Below are 12,303 nucleotides of genomic sequence, written 5' to 3'. Positions count from 1 at the left end.
AAAAAAAAAAAAAAAAAAAAAAAATTATCGATTTATTAGAAACTCGATTCGTCGAGTTTCTCAACTGGTCAAAGTTTTGTTTATTTTCGCGTTAAATCGAACGAAACAAGGAGATGTATTTTTTTAACTTATTGACCGGTTATTAACTTATTTGTATTGTATTCGTTAAATGAGAAATTGAGAGGAAAGCAAACGATGGTATTGATACAACGTGCGTGTAAACAACGGAATGCAAATAAATGCGGCAAATACGGCTCCTCGCGTATTCATTCGTAGGAATTGAAGCCGCGGGCAAGACCGCATAATGTTCGGTTACAAACCGGTATCCTACCTAGGCAACGAGAAATTATAAATGTTTCGATACGGTTCGCAGCCGGGTATCATCGTATAATTAAGCTATTTCTATATATATATATATATATACACCGTATATATAATAACAAGGGTGTAGAGATATCGTTTTCCGATCCACGTATATTCGTGTATCTGGTTTTCATTGCCGCGACGTACGAATTATATACACGATCAAGCTCCGATTAAATAACGGCTAACCGACCCTCGTTTCGTTTCGGTTTCGTATACCGGTTTCATCACCTATTGTGGGTACGGGTGAGGGAGTAAAATTTTTTTAAAAAGTGGAAAAATTCTTTCTCCCCCTCTGCCTTTCTTTTCGATGGAAAGGAAAGAAAAAAAATTTAAACGGAAAGCGAAGTACGCCATAAATTGTCGAGTATAGGAGGGGGGACGTGACGTGACTACACCGGGGAGGAACGATGAATTTTCAAGATTTATCTCCCCGTACCGAGGGGAGACTAACTACTTAATCGAGTTAGGCCAAGGAGATACATCGGCCGGCGAGATTTTCATCGGCCACGTTCGAATCAACCTTAATTACAATCCCTTCCTTCCTCCTCCCCCATGGTATCCGACCGGTGAAGACCGGCCATAGCTTTTGGATCGTTGGAATGTTAGATTAGGTGTTAGTTTCCTCCCGTGCTTAACATCGTCCCCCCCCCTCCCCTTTCCTCCGTTTCTTCCTCCCCTCCCCCCTCCTTTGGGTAAAATGTAAACCCGTTGATGGAAACACGAAGACCGATCTCTCGCCTTTACGTCGGTATATTGTTTCAACTACTAGAGATCCCCTATTCGTAGCCATCCACCTGTATACGTAAATTCCTCCTCCTCCTCCTCCCTTCGCGGTCTTCTCCTCCCTCCCCTCCCCTCTTCTCCTGTCCTCCCCTCGCCGCTCGATCGAAACTTTACGATCGCATCGAAATCGTGCAAGCTCATCAACCCGGGTCGATAGTTCGTTTATCCTATTTTTTCGGGTTATCGATATCCTTATGGTAAAAAAAAATGGAAGGAAGGAAGGAAAGGAGTAAACATTTTTATTACTTCGCTTGATGAATATTCTTCTTTTTCTTTCCTTTTTTCGTGAAGTTTAAATTTCCACCATCTTTTTAATAATACTACTTGCCTACGCTGTAAAAAAAAAAGGAAAGAAAAAAAAAGTAGAAGCATACCTTCAAAACGCGTAATTATAGAGAAAATAAATACATTTAGATTTTTAATATATCCGTTTCCGCTCGTCTACGGGACGAACGGTGGCTCCTCTCTCGATTTACGGAATTACTTTTTCAATCTATATAATCGTGGATAAATACATCTTCCCCCGTAGTAATTAAAACTGAAGATAAACGCGCGCGTGTGTTTACACGCGTTGTTTCTAGATCGCGTTGTTTCATCGAGACTGCGATACTATTTCATCGGTCAATTTTACATTAACGAAGAGAGAGAGAGAGAGGAAGGAAGACATTATTAATTAAGATACCGCCATTTCCTATTTCGTTTTCTCCATTTGAAATTAGGTTTTCATACCTTATTTCGTAGAGGCAAGTAGAAAAAGTCAGGATACGTAATTATTCGAAATACTCTCTGCTACCTCTGCTATACGTTTCAAAATTAAACGATTATAATACTCGACCAAGAGACGATAAATAAAAATATAAAACGAAATCAATTTACCAAGGGGTTTTAACCATAACGTTCAGGTCGAATTTCATGGGAATCGTATGATGGGGGAGAAAGCGGATTTTCGAAGAAATCGAGATTTCGAGGTCTCCCCTCCCACCATCGCTTCGTTATTTATATCGATAAAATGATAATTAGACCCGACCAAATGTTTTTACCCACCAAATTGATTTCTCCTTGTACTCGGCCACACGCACGAACCGCCCCGCTCCCTCGCTTTTACCCCTCCCCCTTTCGAACCTTTCGTTCGATTTCACCTTTTTCCTCCGTTTCGGGCAAGGTCGGTCGGTGGGGTCTGGCAGAGTCGCGGATCAATGGCGATTTAATTAAAGATTATAGCTGGACGAAAATTAAGATTAATCTCGCCCCAGCTGCGGAAGAGACGAATAAAAGGGGCAAAGGAGGGGGGATGAGGGGGGCGTCGTGGTGTGACGTCGAAGCGGTTTGCTCGTCGACCTCGCGGCCAACGGCCTTAATTATTCGATGGAGACAGATGGAGGAGGAGAGGGAAAGAGAGAGATGGCGCTCTGAGGGAGGAGGAGGAAGAGAAGGAACGTATACCATAAGGAAAGTGGGATGGAAGCGTTTTTTGAAAAAAAAATACCACCAACTTTTACGGGAATAAGAAGAAAGGGAAAGAATTATAAAGAGAATCGCGAGGAAACATGTACACGTACCACGATATACACACAGATACGTAGTAGACACAAAAGAGACGATGTAAAAATTTGAGAAAAGAAAAGGGATAAAGGGGAGGGAGGAGGAGGAGGAGGAGGAGGAGGAAAGGAAGCGTGTAAAAGAAGGCGTAGAACGAGGGAAAGATAGAGGGGGAGGAAGAGATTACCAAAGGGGGTGATACTGTGGCCAACGACGTCGACGACTCTGCACTCCGTCGAGACTCATGACATCCGGAAAACGAGGTCGAGGACAACGACGAAGATCTTAGCACCCTCCGGGTAACCGGAGATATATGTATGCGCTATGTACGTAGTACGTAGCTGGAATAAGAGTATATCGTCGCTGCTCTTACGAAACGGCATGCCCCGTCTCACCCCCCCTCCCTGCCCGCGTAGTTTTAACGTGTATACGTAAAGGAAAAGATAAAGGCGCACGGTGGCGGGCAAATATACCGAACATACGCGACGCATCGCGAAAGGGGAAAAGTTACGACGAAATTACTCGCGTTTATTCCGCAGCGAAGAAAAAAAATTGAAACATTTTCTTCCTCCTAGGTAGATCCTATATCTATATATATATATATATATATATATATATATATATATATATATAGCAACAAGTCTTTGCCGCCGTTGAAAACAATTTTTTTTTTTTTCCCTTTCTTTTTTCAATTCGCTACGATTCGTCGAAAAGTTTCGGTTTCGATCGTTCGATCGAGCTCCCTTTGAACGTTTGGAAATTTAGCCCGGAGAAAGGAAGCGAGTTGTTGTACGCGAATTACATTAACCGGTTTGGAAGGTATTTTTAGGGTTTAAAAATGGATGGATTAGAACGTGGAAATGAGAAAGATATAGTGAGAAGGTTATCGTAAGATTTTCGTAATTGATTCTTTGATGATGATAGCTAGATGGATGGATCGTTAATCGAAACGTTGAAGATCGAGAGTGTTTACTTCCGATTTTTACAAGTTAGCTCAAAGTTGGAGTAAGGAGCTCGGGCGTACGCGTTGAAAAAAAAATTGCAAAGTTTTGGAACGGAAAAATTAAATCAGCTTCCAAGAAGCTGTTTTAATCTTATTTTATAATCGTGTTACAAACTCATTAGCGACTGAAAATAATTATCGTATAATTACCGTAATTACACGTGAATTATTACACGATATAATAATAACAAGAGAGACCGGTCGCGCGTCCGTCGAAAGTTTATTTTAAAATAAAGCCCGGTCGTCGAACTCCGAATCGGTTTTCGCGGGTCGATAAATTATATTAATATACGTGGGTAGGATAGCTCGACAATCGAGATTAAACTTACAATTAGCGAGCAACTTGGTATCTTTAGCTCGTTTCTCTTTATCTTTCGATCGATAGAGTGGCAGGCCGTGTCTGTGTTTTGCTACAGGTAATAATTGTCCAACGTACTTTGAGTAAAATGTCGATATATAGGTTAAATGGATTTTGTAAATTATTATCGCGCGTTAATAAAATTTTCAAGATACCGATATATATATGTGTATATATTGTTGAAAGATTTTGAATAATCTTGGTTTCGTGAAATATTGGAGAAACGTATGTGAACGTTAAGTCGTTTAATTAACCATACACGTCACAAGTACACGTGTGTATCGAACGATAACAATACGTGAATCCACTATTAGTGTCAACTGCACGTATATTAACCCTATTATCAGAATTTCAGAATATCGAACCGATAGTTTACCAATTTAACTGACATAAGTAATTAATATCACTGGGAGAATCAGGTCATTATGTTATGTACGCGGTTATATATGTAGCTCCACTAATTCGATTATTTGTTCCATAGAATACGAAATTCGAAGCTTATCGATGCAGCATCGATAAAGGAAGCGTATTACAGCTAAATTATCTAATTTCTCGTTTCTCGTCGTTACGAAAGGAGGAACAATCGTATATCGTGGTTAAAAAAAAATATCTTTCGAAAAATTCGCGAAATCCGTACCTGTTGCGGATAAATAACTGAACTAATCTCTGGAACGTCGAAAATGACCGAATATCCTCGAGGAATTATCCTTTCCACTCTTCCTTCCTTCCTTCCTTCCTTCTCTTCTGTCCGCACGTTCGAGAAATTATACGATAATGTTTTCCATTATAATTAACGGAACAAGAATTACGCGTTCGAAGGTGAAGAGAGCACGTATATTACGCATTAAAAGGGACAGAAGGGGAATTCGTGTAAAATATATACAAAGTATCGTAATCGAGGTGAAGTTGGAGCGAAATTTGTACACGGAGACATTTATACTTGAATAGTCGGTAAGATAGAAACTCTGAAACTCTAGCTACTTAAGCGTCTCCCGGTACGCGTCTAAAATCTGCAACGGTACTGCAGTATGTTCGTTCCTACTTTTACTCGTATCTCTTTCTCCCGTGTGCCTGAAACCTTGGTTGCGTGTATATATGAAGCAACCTGTGCGCTCCGCGCTAAATCGAAAAACTTTACCACTCGACGCTCGAGTCAAGAGTAGAACGAATCGAAATAAAATGATAGTCGATGGTAAGAGAGGAGGGGGGGTTGGGATTAGGGCCAACTTCGGTTGCGGGTGCTTCGGAACGATAACGATGGGTAGAGAGAGTACATTTGCACGAAAACGAAATACGGACGTACCAGAGAGATACCATCTCTCTCTTCCTCTCTTTCGAGAGAGAGTACAGTCTCTCAAGATTCCATCGATCTTTTTTTCTCTCTCTCTCTCTCTCTCTCTCTTTATTTCCCATTCCATCGTATTTACCACCTTATGAATTTTCTATTTTATATTCGATGTATCAATTCGTACGTATCTTTTATCCGGTAAAAGATAAAATAGCAGAGCGTTCGATTTATTAATACGATTAATAATCTCGACTTTTTTCCGTATCGACGAAATGACAGAAGAAGTTTTATACGGGAGGAGATGGCCGTTATATCCTGTTATATTTTATGCATCGGTGTATCTCGAATAGTCAGAGTAAAGAAATACTTGGAAAAACATGAGAAATTAAGAAAAAGTTAATAAATTGAAATTAAACGGAATGGTATTGATTATAAATAATACTGGTACGTCGTTTTTTTATTATCGTAAAAAAAAAAGGGGGAGAGAGAGAGAGAGAGAAAGAAGATAAAATACAATCAAATTGTTTCGCGTCTAGAATTTTAATCGAGTTAATTTTTATTCGTACTCGAAAAAACTCGATAAACGTCAATTAGGACGAAATTATATCATGGCGGAAAGGTGTGACGTATGTAGAAAGTGACGTGCTCATTGACGTATCATTAATCAAAGTTCAAAGCAAGTATAGCTTTAACCGGTAAACCGTTTAAATTATCGAAGTTTCTAGGAAAGTAGAATACCCCGTTATGGTATTGACACATTGATCGATCGTACAACTTTGAAGAAATAAATACTTTAAATGAAGTCGCATAAGAGATTATTCTTTAAATGATACGACTTTTTTTTCACGACTAACGATGCGATCGTTTAAGCGTGCGTGTTTCCAACAAAAAAAAAAAAAAAAAGAATAAATATTCACATAAAAGAAATATAAACCGTGTTTTTTAAGATTATTACATCGTTTCGCGTTTTCCATCGGAAAACATCGCGTTGCCTCGCCACCTTAATTCCCTCCTTTTCGTATATAGCGATCGACTGTTGGCTGAATCAGTCGAGGCAATAACACGAGAAAACGCCACCTGTTTCCAAGTGTTATGGAACCTCGGCCCTTTCGGTATCACCGTCCTTCTCACCGACAACTTGCCACCGTAGATACACCGTTCTACCGCCATCCACGCGGATAGACCTCTCTCTCTCTCTCTCTCTCTTTCTCTCTCTCTCCGGCTCGCTATAGTTTCGTTAACACCCTTCCCCCTCCCTATCAACATCATTACCGCTAAGCTCACTCTTTACGGCTCCACGAGATTTCATCGCCAAATATTACACGCCGCGCTTCTAACAATGGATACTTTTATTTCCGCTTTTTCTCTTCGATGGCGAATGAGAGAGAGAGAATTCGTCGGTGTTTAAAAATCGAACTTTGGACAAAAAAAGAAAAAAAAAAAAAAAGAAAAAAAATTACCTATCGCGATACCAATTTCTCAAACGTTGATAAGTTTCGCTTACGAAATAATTATCCCGAACGATTGGAAATTTTTTTTCTTTTTCTTTTTCTTTCTTTCTTTCTTTCTTCTTTTCTTTTCACGATCGCGATGCTAGATTATCGTTTTTTGGTTTCCGGGTAACCAATATCGATGACGAGAATTTTATTTTAGTTAACCGGGTAACCATTATCGAAGTCGGAAACTTTATTTTGATATCCATTAACCAATATCGAGAATAGAATAGAGAATGGAAAAAAAAAAAAAAAAAAAATTTTCCGCTTATTTTCACGACCGTCGTGAATTTTTATCAATATTAATATCGATATTAACATTTACGGGGAAATATACGTATAGAACTTATATATTTTAATCCTTATCCGGTTCGATAGCCGTCATTTTTTCTTTTTTTTTTTTTTTTTTTCTGAGTTGACGATCGGCCGATTAATCAGATAAACGAAGAACGAATAAATTTTGATTCGCCTTCCTAGTCCTTTTAAAGTCTATTTAATCCCGTAATTTTGTATACATTTTGTATACATCGCTTCCAATGATCAATTTTCACAACAAATTTTGCTCCCCCCTTTCCTTCGCCATCTTTATATCGATTAGTTTTAGTTTAGCAGTAATAATTACGAAACGCATATTTGTTTTCATTTTTTATATAATTTCTTATGATTTATATATGTTTTTGTTACAGGAGGCCCGCGAACGTTTTCTGCTAGGCCTTACCGAGGAGGTTGGTTGGTTTGCAGTCATTAAGATTGAGTCTAAGATAAGATCTAGTCGGTAGAATTTTTCTTTCTCCGATTTTCTCGATGTACATCTATATATATATATATCTATATTTTTACACCTCTATTCACGTACACATAATGCATACACATAACAATCGTATATTTTTTTTCCTTTTCTATTTCTATGTGTGTGCTTCTCTTATATTGTATGCTTCTGTTCGATCGAAAACGTTGCAAACGATGTTTAACTTATCCCTTTTTTCGCGTCGTCTGTGTAATGGCGTAATGTAAGATGGAGGAAAGCGAATAGAATCCCGGTATTCGGTCAAATTCGAGCAACGACAAGGAAAAACAAGGATAAAACTCGTTGGAACGTTTCTTTCGGTTTTGTCAAAAGGATGATGGATCCCTTGTTGTCTTTCAATATCGAGAAATATTACGAAAGTTAAAGAAAAAGCTCCAACTATTTGTATACCCTGTGTCGTTTAAAAAGTTTCTATACCCCGCGGGATATCCAATATCGGTGTAGTTTCTTCGGCCGACGAAAAAATAACGAACCCGTCAAAGTATTCTAGTCGCTTTTAAGAAACCACGTACGCGATAAACAGAGTGTGAAACTTAAAGATCTGAAATTCGAAGATATTTTATTCCTCGATTATAAAAATTTAACGTAACTTCATTTCGAGTATACGTTTATATATACTTAGGTTATATATAAAATATATATATTGGAAGGAGGCGGTGAAAAATTGGTCGACGAAGCGATTCTCGACGAGAACGGTAGCAACGATGACGACGACAAGATTGTCGCTCGACTGACGCCTCGAGTACCGAGTCTCGTTGCTCGGGGCGGCAAACATTCGCGACATTCTCGACATCCATTGTCGGTACCGCCGACGACGACGACGTCCGGCGATGTGCACTCGACGACGCTCCTCACGTTCCTGATCGTCCTTCTTCCAGGACGCCCGCTCAACCGTGAAATTTCTGCGCGAGTAGAAAGCAAACGAGATATCGTTTCGAGAAGAAATTCGAACGGTTGTAACCCCGTGGAAAAAGGAGATCTATCGCCATCGCCGTCAATTCATTACGTTCTCCCCTTCCATTCGGCCATCCTACTCTTTCGGACCAACGTTATCGAATTTGCCAATCGAAATTCCCTCCCCTCCTCCCTATTTTTCCCTACAATATATATATATATATATTCTTGTACGACTCGATTATAAATTATATTCCCTCTTTCTCCAAATCCATCCATCCTTTTCGAAAAGATTCCCTTTTAATAACATCGAGATTGGCGTAGATTTCGTTCTCGGATTTCTCGGACATTTTTCCACGATTATTATCCGCTTTGAATGTCACAATGCTCGTGAATATTTGAAAGACGCACAAAAGACTCGTGACGGTCAATCTTTGGCTACGATCCTAAAGTAGAGCTCGGAATGCGCATGTGCAAGTAAATAAAGAGGAAAAAAGATGGATAGACCCCCCTCTCCTTCCATCTTTTTGCCATCCCCCTAATATCTGCCGCTAAGCTTCTCTTCTTTTTTTCTCCCCCTCCCCCCGTTCTCCCTCATTGACCTAATTGAAATAGTTGATGTTTCGTTCTACGATTAACGATTATCGATCGACTGTCGAATATCTAATTTTTTTTTCATCTTACCCTTTTCTCCTTCAACTTCGTCTAGAAATTTCGTTTCTCCTACATTCTCTCTTCCATATTGACTGATCTTGTAATTGCTAATATCCCGCCAACGAAATAAATATTCATTCTCGAAATTGTCCTCTTTCTAACGTCGCGTTGCGCAAAATTTTCTTTCTTTTCTCGAAAATATTTTTTTACTTTCACCGATCGAATCGATCGAATGATTTCACATAGAATTTTCACATAGAACGGGACCAGACTGCGCGATATTAATATTAAATGCAATTTAATTTCATTTCCTTCGGATTCCATCGATCTTCCTCCGGTTAAAATTAATTTAAGCGCGAAACGAATCGAAAACCGTACGTGGAAATATGGGGAGGTCGCGTCGCAAAAAATCGTATCCTTGGGATAAATCTTCGGATTATAAGGTAATAATTTCTACGATTTATAGGCGCGAAAAAAAGGGTTTCACGAAGATTAAGAGCGAGCGGAGTATAGGAGCGTGCAGGGGGAGGAGGGGGAGGGAAAAAACGTGGACGGAGAGTAGATTTATTCATTCGTACGAGAAATGAAATTTCAACGACAACGTAACACCTGTGCCCCGGAGTTTAAGTTCTCGCGAAACGTTAGGAAACTCTATCCGACGAGTTGATACACACACACACATATATATATATACATATACCTAACCAAATTTCTTCCTATCGTTTCAACTTTTTCGATAGAAACTGCATTACCGAATTGGACAAACGTACTTTACCCCCTCCCCCCAAGTTTCTTACACGCGGTGTTAGCGCGCGGAATGAAAGGAACGGTTTGTAAATTGGCGAGTCGATTCTGGTATAAACGCGTGATGTGATGATAAGTGATAAATCTGTATTAACGCGAGAGTATATCGGGATGGGAGGAGGAAAAATTAGATTTTCCGTTCGCTCAGAGCGGTGGAAATGAAAAGGGAGGAACGAGGTTTGACAGGTGGCTGTAAAAAGGTAAGTTTCTCGACGGTTTGGAGCAATATCCGTCGGAACGGTGTCGTGTCGTGGTTCACGTACGCAATGGATATTGTTTCCTCGGTGGCCGAAAGTTGAAAAGATACGAGAGAAGTTTCCCTCCCCCTAGTCCTATCCAGACGACGGTCCTCCTTCTGCCTCTCGCGGGGTAATGGGCTTTGGAGAGCGGTGACAGCTGCGGAAGGAGGCGGGGACAAAAGCGAGGAAGACGCTATGTCGAGCTTCCTAAAGCGTACTGGTAACAAATCATTGGAGAGGAAGCGACCCGCTATACACTTCCTGATTTCTATCCCCCTTCCCCAACCCTTTGATTTATACGTTCATCTTGATTACAATTGATTCTAGTCCGACGATATCTCCAACTCCCGTCCGGGCTATCGCCATTCTCCATCCTATTTATATTCTCGTATTCGCCCCGACATCGAATCCGAAATTTCGATTGAAAATAATTATTTTATCGTCGAGTCTTGGAACATCCAAAAATTTTTTCTATATATATTCTCGACAAACTTTGAAATTTCGATGTCTAAATCTAAGTCTCGCTTCTATACGTGTTTTCCAGATAATCGTTTCAGTCGAATGTTCTTTTTTTATTCTCGTATTCGCCCCGACATCGAATCCGAAATTTCGATTGAAAATAATTATCTTATAAATCTTAAATATATTCTCGACAAACTTTGAAATTTCGATATCTAAATCTAAGTCTCGCTTCTATACGTGTTTTCCAGATAATCGTTCCGATATTTAGTCGAATGTTCTTTTTTTATTCTCGTATTCGAGATATCGAAGATCGAATCCAAAATTTCAATTGAAAATAATTATTTTATCGTCGAGCCTGCTTCCCTTCGAACATCCAAAAATCTTTATATATATTCTCGACAAACTTTGAAATTTCGATATCTAAATCTAAGTCTCGCTCCTATACCAGTGTTTTCCAGATAATAATCGTTCCAGTCGAATGTTCTTTTTTTATTCTCGTATTCGCTCGAAGATCGAATCCGAAATTTCGATTGAAAATAATTATTTTATCGTCGAGTCTTCAAACATCCAAAAATGTTATATATATTCTCGACAAACTTTGAAATTTCGATGTCTAAATCTAAGTCTCGCTTCTATACGTGTTTTCCAGATAATCGTTCCAGTCGAATGTTCTTTTTTTATTCTCGTATCTTCCGAAATTTCGATTGAAAATAATTATTTTATAGTCTCTTCCGAACATCTAAAAGTCTTACGTATAGTATTCGTATTATACTATACTTTTCTACTCGACAAACTTTGAAACTTGGATACCTAAATTTAAATCTCGCTTCTATACGTGTTTTCCAAATAACGTTCAAAATTCCAGTGTTGTTTTCCAATGTTCTTTTTTTATTCTCGTATCTTCCGAAATTTCGATTGAAAATAATTATTTTATAGTCTCTTCCGAACATCTAAAAGTCTTACGTATAGTATTCGTATTATACTATACTTTTCTACTCGACAAACTTTGAAACTTGGATACCTAAATCTGATTCTCGCTCCTGTACGTGTTTTCCAGATAATTGTGTTCCGATCGTCGAATGTTCATTTTCTTTCGGATGTCGCGTGGCTCAAACGACGTCTCGTACGATCTCGCATCACAATAATTTCACGCGTGTACTTGGGCGTAACCACGCGATAAATCGTATCGAAAACGCATATTCAAAGCGTGCGTACAAGTTTGTACAAGCTTGCGACCACGCGTTTCTGTCGTCGCGTGTGCGTGGACTAAGCGTAGTTATTGAATTTACATACGCATTCGTAGAAATAACCCCCTCCTCGGGTTGGGCTTGGCGCGCGCGTATTCGCGCAGGCAGACGGAATCGTTTACGTAGAACACGTTTCCGTGTTAAACGGTCGGGCTACGTGATTTCATTCGCGATACGAAGTCACGATCGTTCCACATCCGTTGGAAATATGGCGCCTCACGTTCGTCCCTACGCCCAGTGATGCACGGTCCCGCGCTCCATAAACCACGCAAAACCGGATCAACTAGGCATTTAGGAACGTAGGAACCCCTGCATCAACCCCAACTGCTTCCGGGATTCATGTGTCACCTCGAGATTCATGTTTC

The 12,303-nt window shown here is 39.6% G+C and overlaps 1 protein-coding gene across 4 annotated transcripts in view; it reads left to right on the top strand.

The window, feature by feature from the left end:
- The window catches only part of LOC122714594 (nephrin), a 97,322-nt gene that overhangs the window by 63,872 nt on the left and 21,147 nt on the right, over positions 1-12,303 (top strand). For 3 of the 4 annotated variants that reach the window (XM_043936071.1, XM_043936069.1, XM_043936068.1), the window contains one exon: positions 7,517-7,555. The exons of the other annotated variant lie outside the window; for it this stretch is intronic. In XM_043936071.1, the coding sequence (XP_043792006.1) occupies positions 7,517-7,555 (39 nt within the window). The remainder of the gene's footprint in view (positions 1-7,516; positions 7,556-12,303) is intronic. 4 annotated transcript variants of the gene reach the window in all.

This window comes from Apis laboriosa, unplaced genomic scaffold (genome assembly GCF_014066325.1).
Source record: "Apis laboriosa isolate Shangri-la unplaced genomic scaffold, ASM1406632v1 scaffold33_cov142, whole genome shotgun sequence".
Taxonomy (NCBI): Eukaryota; Metazoa; Arthropoda; class Insecta; order Hymenoptera; family Apidae; genus Apis; species Apis laboriosa.
This window is presented reverse-complemented; position numbering and strand designations above follow the sequence as displayed.